Below are 23266 nucleotides of genomic sequence, written 5' to 3'. Positions count from 1 at the left end.
CAGCATTGTTGCTGGATGTAATGTGAATTTTCTGTAGTGTGGTAAAGCATATCAAAGCAGATCTATCATTTGGAATGCACATAAGAAATTTGCCGTCACTTTTTGTCTTATGCCCGAGGGCGCAAATTGTTCTAACGTATTTATGCAGACGAGTTACAACAAATTATTGAGGACCTTAACAGAGAGAGTGTAAGAGTAAGGTCAAAGATTAATATGCAGTAACAGCGATAATGATGAATAACTGGGCAGAGGAACAAGAGTTCAGGATCACCAGTCAGCCTCTAGAGTCTGTGAAGGAGTATGTTCACCTAGGTCAATTAATCACAGGGAACCTTGATCATGAAAAGGAAATTCATAGAAGAATAAAAATGGGTTGGATCACATACAGCAGACATTGTCAGCTCCTGATTGGAAGCTTACCATTATCATTGAAAAGGAAGGTGTACAATCAGTACATTTTACCAGTGCTGACATATGGGGCAGAGTCTTGGAGACTGACAAAGAAGCTTGAGAACAAGTTAAAGACCGCACAAAGCGCGATGGAATGAAGATTGCTAGGCATAACGTTAAGATACAGAAAGAGAGCGGTTTGGATCAAAGAGGAAACAGGTATAGACAATATTCGAATTGACATCAAGAGAAAGAAACAGAGCTGGGCAGGTCATGTAATGCATCGTTTAACCATTGGACCATTAGGGTTACAGAATGGGTACCAAGAGAAGGGAAACGCAGTTGAGGACGCCAGAAGACTAGGTGGAGCAATGAAATTAGGAAATTCGCGGGTGCTAGTTGGAATTGGTTGGCGCAGCACAGGGGTAATTGGAGATCGCAGGGAGAGGCCTTCGTCCTGCAGTGGACATAAAACAGGCTGCTGCTGCTGATGATGATTTGTAATTTTATGTCCATCTTACAACCAGGCGCATATCTTTGTTCTCGTTAACCTACAAAGGTTGATTTCATTGTTTAAGTTCCTTGCCTATCGAAATAATTTACATCATACCGTGCATGGTATAATGTCTACAGGAAGATAAGCTTCATTGGATGCTGCTGGCTTTGTGTCTTGCATTACTGTCGAGCAGCGCTTACTGATTGCACAGTTATAGCAAGCTGAACCAAATGGCTACAGATTACTGCTCTACTACTGCAAGAGTTTCAAAGAGATCAATTTTTCTGCTCCTTAACTGCTCCACAACTACATTTCTTTCCGCTCCAAAATTGCTCCAAATACTAAATTTGCTGGACCATCACTGTAAGTGTATTCTGAATGTTTTGATCATTTTATGCCTGTCTACAATGTCCTTTCTTTTTTCTTTTCTTTTTTTGTTCACTTTCTAGTCTGGAGATGCAATGCCCTTAGGTACATTGCAGAAAGGAAGCATTGACATTGCTGGGTGTACAGTAGGTAAGTACCTTGCGCTGGGGACTGCTGTGGTTGTGTAGTTGTGTCAACACTTCTGTTCCTTTGAGATGTTGGCTACCATTATTTCCATGTCCAGTAAACTGGTGTATAAGTTGCAGCCGTGTATAGATGTGTCTTTTTAATATTCAATGGCAGAGTGAAAGGCTGTGCACAACAGGAGACATCTTAATTGTTGCTTTAGAGGCTTTGTGCCGCTTTGCAGCCGTACATGTTCCAGTAGACCTGACACTGGACAATCTGTGGACCGGATAAACAATGGTGCAGGTGGTTATTGAAAGTACACTTTAAGCAATGTGAAATTGCATCCATCTTCATGAGCTCTCATTGCTTTCATAAAGTGTTTAGGAGCTGGTGATCAAGAGACACGAGTCAAACAGCCTGAAATTCAAGGTGAAAAAACTTAGTTATACACTGGAAAATATAATAAGTTTAAGCAGTTGATTAATGGTATAAAAAGAAAGAAAAAGCATAACATACTGGCATGTAAATAAATGCTGTGAAGTGCAATTGGCGGATGCCTATGCTGAAGCCACAGTAACTCAAAAACTCCTGAAAGGAACACTTAAGGCAATTAATAAGTGAAGCTAAAATGACAGGTTAGTGCTCAACGACATCTAAGGCATCAATATTATCGTGAACAGAGCATTTGTTATCAACAAAATGAGGTAAATGCAGGGCATGATTTAAATACTCCCCCGGGACATTCAACTACCAGCCCGATGACGAATGCACTCCTCATTATAATTCTGTCATTATAGTACTCAACCAAGCGTAATAAAAAGATAATTGTATTGCATTATAAGATGAAAGAAAATGCTAATTGTCAAGTTTTATTTGATTTTTAGAAAAAGGAGCTCTTTGATGTCACACTTGACAAAAATGCAGGCGGTTTCATTTCCTGCACTCTGTGCCACCTGCACTTTCGCATTTCAGTAGCTTCATTATTGCATAGTGCTGCACTGGTTTTGTTGGCTGGCAATACTTGCACAAACCGCAAGTATAAGAGAATGCCATGTCTATGTGATGTCATGTGATTCCCGAATGGTCCAAGACCAAGAGCAGCAGTACCGGTGAATCCAATGCTGTTTTGAGTCGATTTCTTCAAGGCCACGCATTTGTGTTTTGCGCAGAAAACTGTAGGATCGTCTTTTGGGCGTCGTTTTATTCGCCAACGGAAGTACTATAGGGCGGTGATGGCTTAGGCAATGTCACCACTCCCTGCTTGGGGTATGCAGACCCTTTGGATGCAATTTTCTCATAAGCTAAGTCATTTCTTGATACGAAACAAGCGCTGTGAGGTTTATGAAATGGTATTTTAACAGTTCACGTCGACTTGGTATTTGACTTTAGTGCCTCTTTAAGGGGAGATGCTCCTCGAAAAGCTTTTCTTGAGTATTTGTACTAGAGATTTGAAAATACACCCAATTATATAGCTTTTCAAGCAGATTATAAATATTTAATTTGTTTTTCTCTAGCTGCTATAGTTCTTCAGTTACATTCTACACGATGACAAAATATAGTGATCTTGTGGACAGCTTTTGTCTATTAAGTTTTCACAAAAAGCTTTTCACAAATTTTTTTCACAACTTCACGAAAATAACCTTGTATGCTTATATTTGTCTTATACTAACAAAATCTGGCATACATACTTTTGAAGATAAGTTGAATACTGATATCTACTTGAAATTGCAATATCTCCCGCCAGTAGTTGCAAAAGTATGAGGTTATATAAATCAGGGAATTGTGAAAAATGCAATCGGTTGAAGTGTCCAAATTTTTTTGCATAGTTCCAGTAATTGTACTCTGTCTGGCTAGATATTGGCACTCTGCGATCTACAAAGAGCTAAATAAGCTACGGCACGATGCTTTTTGTGAAATTTTAGTAGATAAAAAAGTGGTTGCAAAGATTACTATATTTTGCCATTGTGTATCACATAACTCAAAAACTACGACAGCCACACAAAACATAACGACATATTTGAAATGTGCATAAAAACCTCTGTAATTGGCTGAATTTTCAAACCTTTAGTACTAATAATAAAATTATCACAGTTTTGCCATAAGCGGGAAACATTGAATGTGATAGCAACATGCTAGGATATTACGCAAAGTGTAAGGCTTGTAGCTGTAGTGGCAATTTCAATTGAAGTAAAGTGACTAAGTAACAGCGAGCTGTTGTGCTAGGGGTCCTCTGTTTGAATCCTGCCATCTCACAATTTCATTTATGTTTATTTATTAAGGCCAACGTCTTTCTTAGCGACTTTGCCACCACTTTTTGTATCAGGTAAGTTCCAAACCTCTTGCCTAGGCTGATCCCAAAGGTAGTGCACAGCCGCACCATTAAAATTACGTAATTTTCAGGTTTGAGCTTTGTTATTGTTTCGCACTTCTAAAATCTAAGTCTGAGAAGATTTAAAATAAAAGGCATGTGCTGCCGGTGTTCTGTTTCATAACATTTGTTTGTGGGTTGCCATTCTTAAAATTCTGTGTTTTGTTTCATCACATTTGTTTGTGGGCTGCCATTCTTAAAATTCTGAGCAATCGTTTTGTCAAGAATGTAAGACTTGGTATGAGCAACCTTAGTGACAAAAAAAAAATTAAGTTATGGGGTTTTACGTGCCAAAACCACGATCTGATTATGAGTGGGGGACTCTGGAATCATTTGGACCACCCGAGGTTTTTAATGTGCACCTAAATTTCAGTGCACACGTGTTTTCGCATCTCACCTCCGTCAAGATGCGGCCTCCATGGCTGGGATTTGATCCCGCAACCTCATGCTTAGCAGCCTAACACCATAGCCACTAAGCAACCACTGCAGTTAACTTTAGTGATAGAATGGTGTGGCAATATAACCTTCATATACCATGTGTCACATAGCATACATATACCTAAATATAAACGGAACCTCACAGCAACACTGATGACGGCAAAAATTTGCTTGGAGTGTCCATATAGTTGCTATCACAATAATATATGCGAAACCTCACGGCGACGACTACAGCAAAAATTTCCTTGGAGTGTCCATTGTAATAAATAAAAGCTTTTCTGAAGAGCATCTCCCCTTAACTGCTCAAGTCACAGGCCTGAGGGACCGCATCATATACCTTATATACTCGAATAAGAGCTGCACTCTTGTAAGGGCTGCACCACCTACTTGGTAGCTCCCTCCCTCAAAAAAAGAAAAGTTGAAATACAAGAATTCAAAAATTGAAGAGAGCATCGCAGCTTGTGTGCATGCTCTTGGATTGCATGTGTGTGCCGTGCGCGGTCTTCGGACAGTGTTGTGAAAAGCTTTGATGTCGAAGTCATATGTAATGCCATGAAGGGCACTGAGGAACGACTGTATCCATTAGTGTGCTATTGAACTGAATCTGAGCAACGGTGATTGCGACAGTAGTGAGGACTATACGGGGTGCACAAAGTATTTTAGGATGCGACTTTGAATCGCCATAGACATTAACATTCTTGTTCCATCTATCTAGGCACTTAACATCGCCTACACCAACCGCTCGGTCACCTATCTAGTACATTTGTTCCAGGGTAATGGCCTTCAGTCAGACATTGGAGATGAAGCAGTACATTCCACTAGTCAGCTTGCACGCCGACCACAGCGACTTGGAGATCACCACCTCCTTGAATGTCACGAATTGGTTTGTTTTTTTGGGTGAGATAAGAGTTCGTGGCCAATTCTCATCTGTGACAAAGACATTTAAGCACTGTCAGTGGTCAGATGTCATTCAGGCGGGTAAATTTCTCTAGCAGTTGGAGGTCACGATGACTGAGAACCCTGAAAAGCCAATTATGGCCACTGCCGATCAGCTTCACATGGTAGAATAAAAAATCAAGCTTCCTTTCCTCGATTTTATTAGGTGCCAGTCCTAAGTTATGGATTTGCATGCACACACAGTTGCTTTGCCACCCAAGAACGTTTGGTTGCAAACTTCAATGACCATGTCACCCTCAGTGTGGCGTCCTAGCTCCAAATACCTAAGCCTGCACGCTGCTATATATGATGGGTATCACTGAGAGAAAGACTAACAAACAGCCACGATAAAAGCTTGCTAAAGCCTGCTGTTGTGAAAGCACTGCCCAACATCAACGTGCACTATGTGATCTGAGCGCATAGGCACTATTGAACTCGAATTCAATCAATAATTTCATTATAGTCTTATAAAAAAAGCAGCAAAAGAAATGCAAAAAAAGATACTTGGAATGAGTTTACTGAATCTTGTCTGAAATGTTGATGCTATTACTGAAGTCATCATTATGTCCTCAAATACCTCTTGCACCCAGCACCAGATGCGTGATGTGCTTGCCTGAACAAATATATATGCATTATGAAAACAGCAGCCCTCGCGTCTTCTTTTTTGCACAAAGAAATCAAGAATATTACACACGGTTAGAAAAATTAGACTGCAGTGGCCTACCCCCGTGTAAGAGCCACATCTGGTGAAGATTGCAAAAAAAAAGTACAGCTCTTATGTGAGTACATACAGTATATTCTTAAGGCACTGTGTCATCTATATACTGTATGCAAGCTAATAATTCTTAGCCCTTTTATGTGTTCTTTTTTGTACACTCATGTAGACAATTTATGATTTGTAATATGTATCGTCTAGGCATCAAATTTGTAACTTTTATGAAAAATAGAAGAAAAAACAAAAACAATTTACCAATTGGTAGCTTGGTACCACATACCAAAGGCTGTAACTTTTTGACATTCTCATCCAGGGCAAGATCCTCTACTGATCTTTGTGTCAGGATGGCCTTAGAAAATAAAATCGACAAATGCAACTTGTTGCTGGCAATTTAAAATAGGTAATGGAATGTGCATATGAGTCAGACTTCATAAAAGTTATTGTGCAAAATTTGTACGAGTAAGACTTAGCTTACCTCCGCTTGGCAGCACAACGACAGCTCCTCAATGCGGTGCAGAGAAGGCTCCAGAGTCAGATTGTCAACAAAAATGTGTTTTAATGAAATATACACCACAGCACGCAGTCATGGCTCATATGCAAAAGCTCTCACAAGACTGATTGAATATGTGTGGCCACTGTGCTAGGCTGACAGGGTAACAGTTTACTGAGCTCAAAGACTGGGCCCCCCAATGCCGACCGTCTTGAAAACTTAGTGTTAAAACTTAAAACATGTTGCCCGCATAGGGCTCACTTTTACTGCCATAACATTTTCCTCTCATCTCGTTAAATTTAGTGTCCCAAAATTAATGTCAGAATTTCTCATTTTACTGAAATCGCTAACAGAAGGTCATTTACAGTGAATGAGAAACATAGTGACTAGGGAAGGGAAAAATTTGTCTTCTAGTTTAATAATTTACCACAGCTCAACTTCGAAAATTCTACCTGCTGCTACTACACCATTTTGATATGGTATCTGTAAGTATTCAGTGGAAACAAAGACATCACTCTCGTACCTCGTGTGAAACATAAATGAACCATATTTTTGTAGTTGGAAATTGTACAATAATGTTTTCATCTTTATATGCTTTGCGGTTTTAACAAATATGAAGTGTGGCATGCCCTGCTTAATTTTGTCATTTTTGTTGACTGTTGGGCTTGGCTTTCATGTGGTGCACTGAATTCATGCAGTGCAAAATTATCTTGCCTTGAAATGGACAAACAGCTTAGCTTCTCTTAACCCTTGGAGGGTCGATTTTTTTCGCCACATGCGACCACTCGGGGTCAATTTTTTTTGCTGCAGATTCCAATTCTTCTTGGGGGGGACTTATTTCGAAAAAAAAATTACCGTAATTTTTCTAGGGTGACCGTAAAGTGAGGAAAATATATTTTGCATTGGTATATATGTACTCTTCGTTCATGAATAACAACAATAAAAAAGGAAATAATCTTATCAGAATTAAAAATGTTATACATTTTTATGCACATAGTTCAGGGCTTTGAAGATCCGCACACGAGAATATTGCTCAAGTCTCAAATGTTTCTGCTCTTACACCAATACATACGTCCATAACATAATCGAACTGCGTAGGTGTGCGCACTCAAGAAAACTGTTTGGTTGTGTGCCCATCAAAAAAAGAAACACGTGTGACAAACTTCCGCTAATCTTCATCTTATCGCCAACCAGCTAGGGCAATTAGTTTTCGCGAGTCTTAAAAAAAAAGAAAAGAAACGGAAACGCATGCACGGCGGCATCCTTCCTATGCGCACTCCTGTGAGCACTAAACGAGCGAGAAACAAGCGGTCGCCCTTTGAGCGATTAGTAACGAGATAGCCATCACATTTGCAAACGCAAAAAGCTGAAACCGCCCGCGAAAGAAAATCCAAACGGCCGCCCACACGCGCGCGCTCGCCAATGCGTGAACGGTAGTATATAGACGCGCGGGGGCAAACTAGAGCTAAAACAAACCATGCAACGAAAACCGAGAAAGGGAGGCGCGCGAAAAAAATTCCCTGTATCCCCACATAGTGGCAGCACATGACAGAAAAGAAAAAGTTAGGAAATTGGCGCGCTTTTTAAATGTACAGACAGCACCATAATATACGGCATCGACCATTTTCAGACTTGTTCGCGGTGCCGTATATTTACGTCATTGACCGTGAAAGGCTTAATGGGTGTTTGTTTCACTTTTCAGATATTCTACAGAGTTGGCCAGGCAGGGGACGAGAATGGGTGTTCCGCATTGTGTCACCGACCCAACTAATGCCCATTGAGATAGCTGCTCCTTCCAGGGAAGAGATGCAAGATTGGGTGCTCAAGATTCGAGAGACTGCTCAGTCTGCCAACGACATGGTCAGCGCCATCAAGCATACAATCCCCCATTCCTTTCATGCACTAAGCCCTGCATGGCTTTTGTGTATCATTTTGTATTATTATTATTATTATTATTATTATTATTATTATTATTATTATTATTATTATTATTATTATTATTATTACAATCATTCATGGAATTATTACATTCACAGATCTGCTAGCTTCTCTTTCACTACGGGTTCCGCAAAAGATTACCAGGGAACGTAGACCCTTCCACATTCCTGCCTCTTTCAGCAGGTGCATGCCTCTCCACAGAATGCAAAGCCTATATAACTCTCATTTCCTCCATCTTGGTGTCTTTCAAAACGTATTGTCTTTTTTCTGTTCCGAGCTTTGCACTTGAGCTTTCTTTTTAGTTACACTCCACTCCTGTCTTCTCATGGTTTCTCTATCCTTCCATATGTGTGTAATATATATTGCGTGTAATTTTGCTATTGCTTGATTGCTGCTCTTTATGCACCTATTTATCCTGAGCTTTTTTTGTTTCTTATTCAATTTTTTATCCTGCAACTTTTGGTGTAATTGCTTTACCATTTTATCTTTATTTTTTATTTTATTTTGTTTCTCTGTGCGCCAGTATTTATATCTTTGGTTGTTCCTGGGCACACAAAATAACATTTGATCAATTATTATTTAAGTGAAGAAAAATTGCAAAGTGTGCCTCTTTAGGGCTGGCTATTCAAGGCGGAGATAGCTGGCCAAAGCACTTGGCCGAATTGTGTTATGCATATAGAAAAATATATATATCTTGCTCATGTTTATTCTTTTTTGTATAGATCCAGCAAAGAAGGGAAATGGAGCGAAGCTTGAGGCTTGCTAAGGAATTATCCAATCTCATAATCTATTGCAGATCTGTGCAGTTCTGTCCTGAAAGTAAGTAAGATAGGTGTGTCATTTACAATGCTATGTTAAACTTAACAATCTTAGTAGTTTGGTTGATTCATCATTCCACTTTTTCTCCTCTATTAGGGATTGGGAACTTCACAGAAATGTCATCATTTCCAGAAACGAAAGTTGAGAAATGGATGAGTCCTCAGCACTGCTCTTTCTTCCTCAAATATCCTTTCTATTGAACAGTTGTGCCGTGCTGTGTGCCTGTATTAAGAGGAAGCTTTAGCTCGGGCCCAACTCCGACGCAGCCTATTCAAATACACGTAAAATGCAGAAACGCTTTTCTGAGATAACCCCTGGACTGATATCAATTAAATTTGTTGCATTTGAGAGAGAAAGGTAAATTCTAGCGACTGTTGGAAGAATAATTTCTATTTAGGGCCTGAATTTTGTTAAAGGAATTTTCAAAAATTTGAAAGTTCGAAAAAATAGAAGCACGAAGCTTACACATTAATAGCTCTGCATTAAGAACATATATAGTGGTTCTGTAAACGGCAACCATTAGATCATTCAAAGCAGACAACTTCAATATGCCAATTTATACTGATGTGAATTCGTTACGTTGTTTTGAAAGGTTCTGCAAAAGCTGTATTTCCATATTACTAGATTTCTTTAAATTCATGTGTAAAATATCAATTTTCTCCGCTTTAGATGTACTATTAGATGCTATTCACATAATTGTGATATCATTTTTCATTGCCGAGTTCATCATCATCATCATCAGCCTGGTTACGCCAACTGCAGGGCAAAGGCCTCTCCCATACTTCTCCAACTACCCCGGTCATGTACTAATTGTGGCCATGTTGTCCCTGCAAACTTCTTAATCTCCTCCGCCCACCTAACTTTCTGCCGCCCTCTGCTACGCTTCCCTTCCCTTGGAATCCATTCCGTAACTCTTAATGACCATCGGTTATCTTCCCTCCTCATTACGTGTCCTACCCATGCCCATTTCTTTTTCTTGATTTCAACTAAGATGTCATTAACTCGCGTTTGTTCCCTCACCCAATCAGCTATTTTCTTATCCCTTAACGTTACACCTATTATTCTTCTTTCCATAGCTCGTTGCGTCGTCCTTTGTAAACTTGATACTTGAAGTTGTAAACTTGATAGTTTTGCTTTCTAAAAATTTTTTTGTGATTTTTGTCAGTTTTGATTAAAAATTGATTGCCTAAATCAAAAATTCGAAACCAACAGTCATCAGTTTTGAAGTTTTTCTTTTAAATGCAACAAACCTCATCAAATTTGGTGCAGTGGTTGCCAAGAAAAACGAATTCTCCTTTTACATGTATTTAGATAAAAACACCCGAGCTTCCTTTTAAGTTGCCCCATTTTTCATGATATATTGAACATTTCTGCAATCTGAAACTTTGCAGCAGAAGATAATATTTATTTATTTATTTATTTATTTATTTATTTATTTATTTATTTATTTATTTATTTATTTGTACATTCTGCAGCCTCATAGGAGGGCTATTGCAGGAGTGGGTTAATACTGTGGTGAACAAAAAATAAATTGAAATCAACAATGACTCTTACAGCATTTGCAGCTGTATTTGTATGGCTGTCAAAGAGCTGGAAAATCATTTTCTTCTGTTCTTAGAAGCAGTGAAACAGTGAAATTCGTACACATAAAGCATAAACTAAACTTAATTTAAGCAGTTACACATACTGGTTTTCATGGAGAGCACTTTAGAATTCGCTTATTGGGAGTGAACGAAGGCAGCCAGGTAAGGAATTCCATACATTTATAGTGCAGGCAAAGAAGCTGTACTTAAAAGTATTTCTACACACATAGAAAAGGTGAAGATTAAGCTCGTGGAAGCTACACATGCAAGAAGGCTTGGTGAAAGATATACAAGCTGTGTTTGAAGTATGATAGCACATGTTAATTATGTTGTGCAAAAATTTTAATGACTCCACATCATGACGTACTGAAAATGTTAGTTTCAGCATAAGGAGGCCAGATGAGGGTGAAGAATAGCAGTCATAACGGTGAAAAATGAAGTGGACAGCTTTTTCTGAACTGCTTCTAGTTTATGTTATTTTAGTTATAGTGTGACCCACTGTGGCGGCATAATTGATAATGAGGCGAACGAGAGTTGTATACATTAAGAGTTTAGTAGCCTTCGGAGCTTTCTGCATAGTATGACGTAGGTATCCAAGTTGTTTTAGGACCTTTGAATATGTTTAGTCAATGTGTGTAGTCCGCAAGAGGTTGTGAGTAAATGTTACGCCAAGGTATTTATATTGTCGAACTCCGGTAAAAAATGATCCATTCAAGGAATATGTTGCAATTACAGGTGCCGCTCTTTTCTTGAAGGACAAAACAACCAGTTTTTAAAAATTAATGTTCATTTTCCATTTTTCACACTAATCACTGAAAGAGACAAAGGAATCGTTCAATCGCTTATAACTAGTCGCAGAGTCAATCACGTATAAGACGCAATCATCAGCATAAAGATGAATGCTGGAAGAAACATTTTTTTGGAGGTCATTGACATAAATTAAAAACAGTAAAGGACCCAGGACTGATCCTTGAGGAACCTCAGAGCCTACTTCAAGGATGGATGACCTTGCAGAACTAAAGTCGGTGTATTGGGACCGGTTAGAAAGGAAACTGGCAATCCAATCGAACAGATGGGAATATTTTAGTTCTGAATTTAATTTTTACAAAAGGTGAGAATGAAGTAATGAATACAAATTTTTAGGGGGAAGATCAATGAAGATTGCATCAATCTGTTTACCGAGATATAATTAATAAGAAATGTCATGGGTGAAGTCGGTTAACTGTGTGATAGTACTGAAAACACATCTAAAGCCATGCTGAACATTGGTTAGAATGTTGTTAGACTAAAAAAATCTGTTATGTGTTTGTAAATAAAATGTTCCACCATTTTGCACGAGTGGGAAGTTAAAGATATTAGTCTATAATCCATTACGTCAGTCTTGTTAACCTGTTTTATACAAGGGTATTTCTCTTGCAAGTTTCCACGATGAAGGAAGGATTCCTGTTTCTAGAGCCTTACTGAATAGAATTTCAAGATAGCGTGATGTCTATTGTGAATAGCAAAGTAAAAATGAGTCGGAATACCATCAGAGCCACTAGACTTTTTTGTGTCTGAATTTAAAATCAAATTAAGTATGCCATTGACATTAACTGTAATATGAGAAATATAAAAATATGAATCATTATCAAAAACAGGGTATACATGAGAATCGGTTGTGTACACAGAACGGAACCATTCATTGAATGCATTGGAGATGAGCTCAGCATCAGTTACACTTTCATCAGTGATAGTAAATGAAGATGAAGAATCAGTAGCAGGCATGATAGAACACCAGAACTTCCGAGGATTATTAGCAATCCCGGAAGCTTGACATGAAAGAAAAAATCTTTGGCCATATTCATTTTCAAATTTAGTTCCTCTTTGGCAGATATGAATCTAGCAGTGGCATCAGGGTCATTACAGTGTTTTGAATGTCTCAGTCTTCTAACGTGGCGTGATAATTGCAAAATTTCTCTAGCCATCCAAGGGATGGCACAATTTTTTTTTCTTACTTTTTAATGGAACAAAGCGTTGAATACACAGCTCTGTAATGTTTTGAAATTGGCAAACTAGTGTATTCACGTCACAATCTTTAGTGAGTGTGCAAAGTGATGTGAAACCTTCTCATAAAACTTCAAGAATAGATGTGTCATCAGAGTGATTAGAGTAGAAAAAAGTGTGAATTTTGGCATGCGGTTTGCAGATTGTGCAGTTTAGCGATATAAACACTGCCTTGTGATCTGAAATTCCGTCAGTAATTTCACGCTCGGACAGCTTGTCAACAAAGTCTGAACTAATAAACTCCAGGTCAAAAAGTGCCTTCTGTCTTGTTGCGCCATCAACTACTTGTGTAAGCCCAAAAGATAAAGAAAAGTTAATTAGATCAGTACCTAAAGAACTGCAATATGTTCAACTTCCTTAAAAGAAATTTTAAATGCACTCCTTCAAATCAAGGAAATCAACACTTCAAATGTTTGACCTCTTCTAGAGCATGCAGCTTCCATATGCAATCCACACACTGATAAGTTTGTCAACAAGCCCTAATCCATTCATAGCTGATCTGCACATTTTGTTACTAAATCATACCAGAAAGCATCGGTAACACTGCCATAAGAATGCGTTGTCATGGGAACTCCTTAAAAGCTACCACACATTCTTTCGATTGTTACTGTTAAACTAAATAGCATATGAAAAGACATATAAATCAACAAATTAGGCATGTAGGGCCCTCTGGGCTGTACTTTTCGGCAATAAGGTAGCCTCGCCACCTGCGGGGTTATCTGACTAAGCTATGTCGAATGCTCGGTTGCAATAGTCAGAAGTTCAATCCTCCTTTTTTTTTTTTAATCTGTTGATGGTGTGCCTGACTTTGACCTCCTCCAGTGCACTACATCTGCAGGCTTGGAGTGACGCCTGACACCGGAAAAAGATGCCGAGAGCGAGTGGGGCTATATTAATCCAGGTACAACCAAATTAGGAAGGCCCACTAAGCTTCAACAAGGACACTCCCTCACCAGAACAGGAATTGGCCTCCCTGGCCAATTCAGCCACTAACTCCCTAATGACTCATTCGATAAACCAATGACCCTCAGTCCCCAGCAGCTGCGGAGCACCTGACCAAGGCGGCGGTCACACCTGTAACGCAGCAATGGGTGCTAAGAATCTCTGGACCCGGACAGGCCGCCAGTGGAAACTGACCCTGTCAGCCTTTAACACCCTAGCTCTGTCAAGTTAGGCTAGCTTAGCAGGACTCTTTGAGGAACTATCAGACATTGTTTGGGATATCATTGGCCTAAGTGAGGTTAGAAGAACTGGTGAGGCTTATACAGTGCTGACTAACGGCCATGTCCTCTGCTATAGAGGTCTCCCAGATAAGAAGCAATACGGGGTAGGATTCCTAATCCATAAGGACATAGCGGGCAACATTGACGAATTCTACAGCATTAATGAGAGGGTAGCAGTAGTCGTAATCAAACTTAATAAGAGGTATAAATTAAAGATAGTATAAGCCTATGCTCCAACATCCAGTCATAGATCAACTTTATGAAGATGTTGAATTAGTGGTAAGAAAAGTGCAAACTTAGTATACCGTAGTAACGGGTGACTTCAATGCAAAAGTGGGGGAAAAACAGGCTGGTGAACAAGCAATTGGCAACTACGGCCTCGATTCTAGGAATGCTAGAGCAGAGATGCTGGTAGAATTCACTGAAAGGAATAAGCTGAGAATAATGAACCCCTTTTTCAGGCAGCATAGCAACAGAAAGTGGAACTGGAAAAGCCCTAATGGTGAAACAAGAAGTGAAATTGATTTTGTACTTTCTGCCGATCCCAGCATAGTGCAGGATGTAGAAGTGATCAGACAAATTAGGTAGAAGCAGACAAACTCAGGCTGGTACTTGCAAACAAATATGCAGCCTTAGAACAGAGAGATAATGATGATGACATAGAGGTAATGAATGAAACTAACTAGGCTGGCTTCAGAGGCAGCAATTGAAGTGGGAGGCAAGGCATCAAGGCAGCCAGAAGGCAAGCTCTCCTAAGTAACAAAGGACCTAATGAAGAAATGACAAAGAATGAAAGTGTCTAACTCAAGAGATAAGATAGAATTCGCGGAACTGTCAAAACTGATCAAGGCAACTACGGCCTCGATTCTAGGAATGCTAGAGCAGAGATGCTGGTAGAATTCACTGAAAGGAATAAGCTGAGAATAATGAACCCCTTTTTCAGGCAGCATAGCAACAGAAAGTGGAACTGGAAAAGCCCTAATGGTGAAACAAGAAGTGAAATTGATTTTGTACTTTCTGCCGATCCCAGCATAGTGCAGGATGTAGAAGTGATCAGACAAATTAGGTAGAAGCAGACAAACTCAGTCTGGTACTTGCAAACAAATATGCAGCCTTAGAACAGAGAGATAATGATGATGACATAGAGGTAATGAACGAAACTAACTAGGCTGGCTTCAGAGGCAGCAATTGAAGTGGGAGGCAAGGCATCAAGGCAGCCAGAAGGCAAGCTCTCCTAAGTAACAAAGGACCTAATGAAGAAATGACAAAGAATGAAAGTGTCTAACTCAAGAGATAAAATAGAATTTGCGGAACTGTCAAAACTGATCAAGGCGAAGATAAATGATATCCAAACTGTAACGTGAGAAAGACTGAAGAAGCTGTAAAAAAGGGACGCAGCCTGAAATCAGTGAGAAGTAAACTTGGCATAGGACAAACCAAGATGTATGCACTGAAAGATAAGCAGGGTAATATTATCAGCAATCTTGAAGATATAGTAAAAGCAGCAGAAGAATACTAGACTGACCCAGTGGAGTCAGGATACCTCAATTAGAAACAGTAATGAACAGGATACAGAAACTCCTCCTATAACTAGCGATGTGGTCGAAAGGGCCTTGCAAGACATGAAACGAGAAAGAGCAGCAGGAGAAGAGGGAATAACAGTCGATTTAATCAAAAATGGAGGAGACATAATGCTTGGAAAACTGGCGGCTCTTTATACGAAGTGTCTGTCGACTGATAGGGTCCCAGAAAATTGGAAGAATGCAAACATTATACTAATCCACAAAATTGGAGACGTTAAAGAGTTGAAATATTATAGGCCCATTAGCTTACTCCCAGTATTATATAAAATATTCACCAAGATAATTTGCAATGGAATAAGGGCAACACTGGACTTTTGTCAACCAAGGGAACAGGCAGGTTCCAGGAAGGGATACTCTACAGTGGATCAGATCCATGTCATCAATCAGGCAAGTGAGAAATCCGCAGAGTACAATCAGCCTCTCTATATGGCTTTCATATATTACGAAAAGGCATTTGATTCAGCAGAGGTGCCAGCAGTCATAGAGACATTGCGTAATCAAGGAGTACACACTGCTTACGTAAATACCTTGGAAAATATCTACAGAGATTCCACAGTTACCTTAATTCTCCACAAGTAGGAAGATACCTATAAAGAAAGGGTTCAGACAAGGAGACACAATCTCTCTAATGCTATTCACTGTGTGCTTAGAAGAAGTATTAAAGCTATTAAAATGGGAAGGTTTGGGAGTAAGGATTGACGGTGATTACCTCAGCAACCTTCGGTTTGCCGATGATATTGTTTTATTCAGCAACACTGCAGATGCATTACAACAAATGATTGAGGACCATGACAGAGAGAGTGTAAGAGTGGGATTGGAGATTAATATGCAGAAGACAAAGATAATGATGAATAAATGGGGAAGGGAACAAGAGTTCAGGATCGCCAGTCAGTCTCTAGAGTCTGTGAAAGAGTATGTTTACCTACGTCAATTAATCACAGGAAACCCTGATCATGAGAAGGAAATTCATAGAAAAATAAAAATGGGTTCGATCGCATACGGCAGACATTGTCAGCTCCTGACTGGAAGCTTACCATTATCATTGGAAAGGAATATGCATAATCAGTGCATTTTACCGATGCTGATATATGGGGCAGACTTGGACACTGACAAAGAAGCTTGAGAACAAGTTAAAAGACCGCACAGAGAGCAATGGGACGAAGAATACTAGGCATAACGTTAAGAGACAGAAAGAGAAAGGTTTGGATCAGAGAGCAAATGGGTATAGCCAATATTCTAATTGACATTAAGAGAAAAAATGGCGCTGGGCAGGTCATGTAATGCGCAGGTTAGATAACCGTTGGACCATTAGGGTTACAGAATGGGTACCAGAGAAGAGAAGCGCAGTAGAGAACGGCAGAAAACTAGGTGGGGCGATGAAATAAGGAAATTTGTGGGTGCTAGTTAGAATCAATTGGCGCAAGACAGGGGTAATTTGAGATCGCAGGGAGAGGCCTTCGTCCTGCAGTGGACATAAAATAGGCTGTTGATGATGATAAATGCATATGACTTACCACCCTTTGTGTCATAACAAAGCAGTCATAGTTGGAAGTTATGTGAATTCCAGTTTTTCATATCTGTTTTTAAATTTCTTCCCTCACTGCATAACCAAATGGAATACACTGCCTGAAGCCGTCATTTTGATATCTGATATGTTTTTCGCAGCATTTAGAGATCGCACATAGCACTCGGGAAAATGAAATTGCTAGCAGAACGATGCTTGCGATGACCTTTTTTGTTTTGTTTTTCTTGCTGTCAGCAGTGTTAACACTGTGTTAATATTGTGATGTGTTAAATTTTTTGTGTTGTATCATGCACTGTATTGTTCGTGCGCTGTTTACATGTTTTACGTGGAATCATGTACTCCCTAACCTAATGCTCAATGCACGAATGTAGTTCCAGCATTGAATAATAAATACATTTGACTTCCTTTAATTCGATCTCAACGGGACCAATGAAGCAGTTCAAGTTAAACAAAAGACAGAAAAAAACACCCAAACACGGCGTTAATTCACTTGGCAGTATTTGCCTTTATAGTTAGCTTCTCCACAACACAGACGTGTTATGCGGGGAAACATGCCACGCAGAGAATGTTGCCACTGTTTTAAAACATAGCATGTGTTCCTTAATGCACTTGCCCCATCTCCAGTTGCAGTATGAGCTCCAAGATGTCTAATAAGTTTACTGGCTGGCCTTCAGAGTTTTAGATAGACCTGTGCTCTTTTGTTGGTCCTAAGTGTCCCCTTGGCTTTCTAAGTTTTTCATCTTACCACCTTCCTTTCTGCCCCAAAGACAGATGGTGATTCTCCCCGTCTCGGTGCATGGCGTGTGCGTGCATAATTAAGGAATGCATACTATGCCCTTTTAATGGTTTCATATACGAGACATGAATGGTGTGCGAAACGAGGGCTCAAAGCGCCATAGAAACGTCAGAAACAGCTCTGAATGGCTGCCAGCATGCTTATTTAGCGTCTCGGTGCCCGTACTGGGACTGGATACGGCATGTGCATGTGTGTATAATAGCTGAGGCATAAACTCGTAAAGGCTCATGGGACGTGTCATCTGCTCGGCCCTTTCGGTTCAACAGATGATGGTTCCAGTGCACGATTCTCCATTCATGGGGCCGGTCATGCTTGCTCTCTGTGCACTTTCATAGCGAAGTGTCACCCATGCTGCTAATTTCCAGGGCCCGTGGTGGTCGCATCGATAACTGACCACAGAATCTGAGCACAGGCAGTGGGCCTCTTTGATTTTCGGAGTTCTGGCAGCCCGCTGGCAGCCAGCTAGTTCCAGTTCTGACAGGAAGTCACGTGGGCTGGGATCCCAAGACAACCCGAACCTGGCCAAAGTTTGCAAAATCGAACGCCGGTACAGCAGGCCAAATGTAAACATGCTACCAGCATGGCAGCGCCCGGCGAGGCCGGCGCGCGCTCGGCATAGTCGGCCCATTTATGCATTACCAGCTTAAAAATATATAGTTGCATTCAGGAATACGATCACTTTCGCACGATTTTGCGCGACTCGGCGCAGGACGCGTACTGGGCCAACCTCGCCTTGCGCAGCGCAACAGATGGCCTCCGACGCGGCGGATGACAAGACGCGAAATCGTGATTGTATACTTGAAAGCGATAGCTGGAAGATCCCTGTTCGCAGTGATCACGTCACCCACCGGCGACATTGATGAGTTGGCGCTGTGTCATCACAAGACATGAAAAAGCAGGTTATCGGGTATGTCTCATACGCATAAAATTTTGCGCCGACCTGCTTGGGCTTTGATTTCAGAAAGTCTGCTGTGGCTGATGGTGCTTCTCATTCTGACCCTAAGGAGCTGGGGACGCGGCTGGCGCATGAAAATGCACGTCGCTTGTGACCAACGAAACATTTCACACAAAAAACATTGGTCGCAATCATGAGAGCAATAAGCCAATGTACGTGTGTCTAATGTACCGAGTGCATCAGTGTATTATTATATCAATGGCCTGCAGTTCGAACACATATCGGATTCGAGCTGCCACCTAAGCATACGATGGAGAGACGGAGCGAACACGGGCTAGCTGCAAAGCTATCGCTAACTGCAGAGAAAGGAGAGATATACACACGCGATATATGAGAAAAGGAACGCCACCACTGAAAGACGAACCCAAAATGTACCGCAATGTGTGAATGAGCGTCTACAACTTGCGTGGAACACGATGCAGTTAACATGCACGCATGAGAGCGCGGCGCTCTGTTCACCACCGCGAAGAAGCAATCAGGGGACACACAAACATTTACACACACACACAAGCTTCAAATGGTTCACCACGGCTCGTATCGCACCGCTTCGCGATACGGAACGGAGCGTTAGCACCTAAAAAGATAACGCTAGAAGTAAGGAAATCCGAAGATGACCGTAGACAGTTGGCTGAGCGAGGTAAATGTAAGTCCTCCAGCGCACGCGTTGCAATCTGTGAAGTCCCAGCAAAGATGGCGGCGAGCGCCCATCGCCTCTTTTAGTCGTCTGCTAGCCAGAGAACTCCCAGAGAGCAGCCAGACCAAAATCGTCCTGGCAGGTTCTGGCAGCCCGCGGGTAGCCAGAACCGTCCAGCCCGAGCAAAACGAACGCCCGGCGGAAGTGCGTCGCGCGGTGGGCGGAGCAACCCGAGAAAAACGAAGGCGCTCTGGCTGGCTCTGGCAGCCCGCGGGTAGCCAGAAGTGGAAAATCGAAGAAGCCCACTCACTTAAGATAACTTTCTTAGCCGATCGATCGAACATTTAAATTAGCCATGGGTGCTGTCGCAGTTTCGTGCTTATCTTGAATGATGAGTCGCACTTGTTCTCACGTCGCTTATGTTTGGGTCAAGGACGTTCGTGATTTTGTAACATTTTAATTGTGAATTATCAAATTTGTGCTAGAGCCAATTGTATACACTTACGTGTCCACCTGTCTTAGCCATTCATAAATAGTGTTGTACAAGTGCGCACAGCGGCTAAGAACCTTGTCTTTCCCTAAGAAAAATGCCTTCCACTCATTTGGCTTTTCGAACTTTTATGTCGCTGCTAAAGTAGATGCTTGGGCAAGTTGGTACGACTTGGAATTTTATATCATCTTACAAGTAACCTTTAAACGTTTTGCGTCATTTACATATGAATCATACATGTGTTGCCTTGTAAAATAACTTGCTGTCCACATTACTGATAATATTTCCTGGAACATGGGTAATAACAAGACGTTAACCACACAGTAGGCATGGTTTAACCTTGTTTTAACGTAGTATCTCTTTCTGCAACTTAACCAAAACATTTGTTATAAATGTCTCCAATGTGTTCAAAGCTGCAGTATACCACTGGTGTTTGGGACACTTTGTGATATTTGTGTGAGATATGGAGTGCGAGGCATACTAGAAGTGTTCGTCGACTGCAGTTGGCTTTCCCGCACGCTTGAGTCTGTCTTAATGTGCTTTCAACGTCTCTTTATAAGGAAAACACTACAGCTTTGTGATCATTAGCCTAGTGTTTCTCACCTCATGTGCCTTTCACATAGTATACGAGAAAAATTATGGTCTACATCTTTTCATTCCTCCCAGTACACCTTGGTCATCTTGCATGGAACACCAAATTAAGGTCGCTATACCATATAAGGTGCTTGCCTAAATGGTGTTCCAAGACACTTGTGCCAAGAAAAGGCTTGTATTGGAACCACTTATCAGCCTATAGTGCCTCCACTACTAAACCATGCATGTTTGAATCAGCCTAGTGAAATTCAGATGAACTAAGTAAAAAAAAATTGTCATTGGCACGAACTGAATTCACTTAACAACAAATTGCAACTTCTTATTCAGTATAAGCACAAAAATGTGACAGCACGCATAGCTAATTCACATGTTCGACCGATTCAGTTAAAAAAAAATATTTTAAGTGATTGCCTATGCTCAAATTTCATGGTCAGTCATCGATGCGATCATCAAAGGCTCTAGAAACTATCAGCATGGGCGACGCCCTGTCATGAAGGTGAAGGAAGAGCAAGCGCGACCGGCATCACAAATGGAGAATTGTGTGCCGGAACCATCAGCTGTTGAAATGGAAGTGCCGAGCAGATGACACGTCCCATGAGCCTTTACAAGTTTAGGCCTCACCTGTTAAGGAATGCATGCTATGTCCTGTGACGGTAACCCCTCTCCATTTTTGGTATGCTTCCCCGCATAATGTGGCTGTATAGCGGCGAAGCTAATGAAGTTCGAATTATGTGGTGAAGGCCAATTTTGAGATCGAAATAATGGGAGTTTGGGCCCATAGAAATGTATGGGTGCCTGCTGGGACCTTCGGTCGGGTTCAGATTAACCAAAAATCTAATTAATGGTAGTCTGCTATAAATAAATAAGCAATGAAACTAGCTTTGACATACATTACTAATTGCCCTTAATGATGATCCACATACCACCGACTGCAGTTTAGCCGCGTATATCCAAAGGGCAGCCGCATTGACTCCTCAAACTACGATCCCGTGCACTTGTGGAACTGTGGCTGTCAAATGGTGGCTCTCAATTACCAGACGCCAGGTGAGTTACATTTATAAAAGCCTCAATATTCTGGGCTGATATAATGTAAGGATTCATTTTAATTCTATTCCTTTCTTATCATCCATTGTTCGTGGCCAATCAATCCCGGTGATAGGTTGGGCAGTATGCCACTCAGACCACTGACAAAGTGCAAAAAGGAATAGCATTGGAATAGAGTCATTGCATTATCCCAGCCCTGCCCTGCATAGAATGGCTTTAATATGCACACTACTGTAGTGAATTGATCTCTGGGCCTACTTCTATCACCTTTGCCCTTCGACTTTCATATTTTGTTGACGTCTGTTGACCTTCACATTACTATTATCTATTATTTATTTTATTTATTTGCTGGCAAAAGTAGCCACTTTGCATCATTGTGTAACAGGTACTTCATCATTTAAATAAATTTTAGAATAGATTAAGCATAAACAGTGAGGAGGCCCTGAGCAGTGGGGTTCTTTTGTTGGAGAGAGTCATGTAAACTGGTCCGGTCCGGACAGATCCCCCCCCCCCCCCCCACACCTTTCTTTTATTAAGCGCTTTCCAAGGTATTGCTGACTATTGCCTTCATTTGGCTTTTCTGCCAATCTCATTGGTTTTCCCATTTCTATTAACATTGAGTGACAGGGTGCTAACATTTTTGTAGTGGCATGGCTAATTAAAACTGTGTATCATCTGTAATCAGTGCTTTTGCTGAATTAAAAAGTTCATGCACTTACTTAGTCATCATGTATAGGAAAGCAGTCATTCAAGTCTGGAATTGTGCCTTTCAGACCGACCAATGCAACTTAACCAAGGCCGGTTCTTGCAGAATGGGCGGTGAGTTACCCTCAATTATGCAGTGATATTCCGAAATAGTGTGCACCTTTTTTTAATGCTTATTTCAAGTCCATTGCATTTTTGTAAACCAACAGATGTGCCAATTTTCCATTCATTTCATGAACTTAGAGCTATCTTTCCATTTAGGGTGCCTGTTCACACTCAGACAAGTGAACATCAAGCATACAGTGTGCAGTAGATATTTTTTCTTGTTATATATTCATGAATGTACATATTATATATTAAACCAATTCATTCTAGTTCTTATCTTGAGTCACAAAGAAGTGCTGTACTGCTTGATGCCATAGAGTCTGATGTTGTTCTGTGTCAAAGTAGTGAGAAAAAAGACTAGCCTTTCAGTGTTTATAAGCAGTTAAGAGACTATCTTAAATACTCCAAGTGTGTGTAGCATGAACCGACGAAGACATAGTAATGAACAAGATGGGACAGAGTGCTGTCCTATCTCATTCCTTACTGTCTCTTCGTCTGATCACTTCGTACGTACTTCGAATGTTGCATCAACTAGTCCAAAGAAACATGTTATTTTAAACAGTATCATTTGAAAGTTCAAGAAAGGGACTTCTCCGGAAAACTTGCTGTAGTGGCATAGTGGCTATGGTGTTGCACTGCTAAACACAAGGGCGCGGGTTCAAACCCTGGCCGCGACAGCCACATTTCGATTGGGGTGAAATGCAAAATCCCGTGTGAGCTGTGCATATGGTGCAAGTGTGGTAGTCATTGGGTGCAACCCCAGGTAATCAAAATTAATCCGGAGTCCCCCACTACAGCAGGCCTCATAATCACATTGTGGTTTTGGGTCATGAAACCCCAGAATTTACATAATTTAACTTCTGAGAAAAATAATTTTTGAAGTTATATATCCATTACGTTT

At 40.7% G+C, this 23266-nt stretch overlaps 1 protein-coding gene across 2 annotated transcripts in view; it reads left to right on the top strand.

The window, feature by feature from the left end:
- sl (small wing phospholipase C gamma 1) overlaps nt 1–23266 on the top strand; it is an 89052-nt gene that overhangs the window by 42786 nt on the left and 23000 nt on the right. For both annotated transcript variants that reach the window (XM_075673482.1, XM_075673483.1), the window contains exons 21-26: nt 1336–1402; nt 8031–8188; nt 8989–9085; nt 9182–9272; nt 21434–21555; nt 22329–22374. In XM_075673482.1, the coding sequence (XP_075529597.1) occupies nt 1336–1402; nt 8031–8188; nt 8989–9085; nt 9182–9272; nt 21434–21555; nt 22329–22374 (581 nt within the window). The remainder of the gene's footprint in view (nt 1–1335; nt 1403–8030; nt 8189–8988; nt 9086–9181; nt 9273–21433; nt 21556–22328; nt 22375–23266) is intronic.

This window comes from Dermacentor variabilis, chromosome 1 (assembly GCF_050947875.1).
Source record: "Dermacentor variabilis isolate Ectoservices chromosome 1, ASM5094787v1, whole genome shotgun sequence".
In the NCBI taxonomy this organism is placed as follows: domain Eukaryota; kingdom Metazoa; phylum Arthropoda; class Arachnida; order Ixodida; family Ixodidae; genus Dermacentor; species Dermacentor variabilis.
Note: the sequence above shows the minus strand (reverse complement) of the source record. Positions and strands in the feature narration are given on the sequence as shown.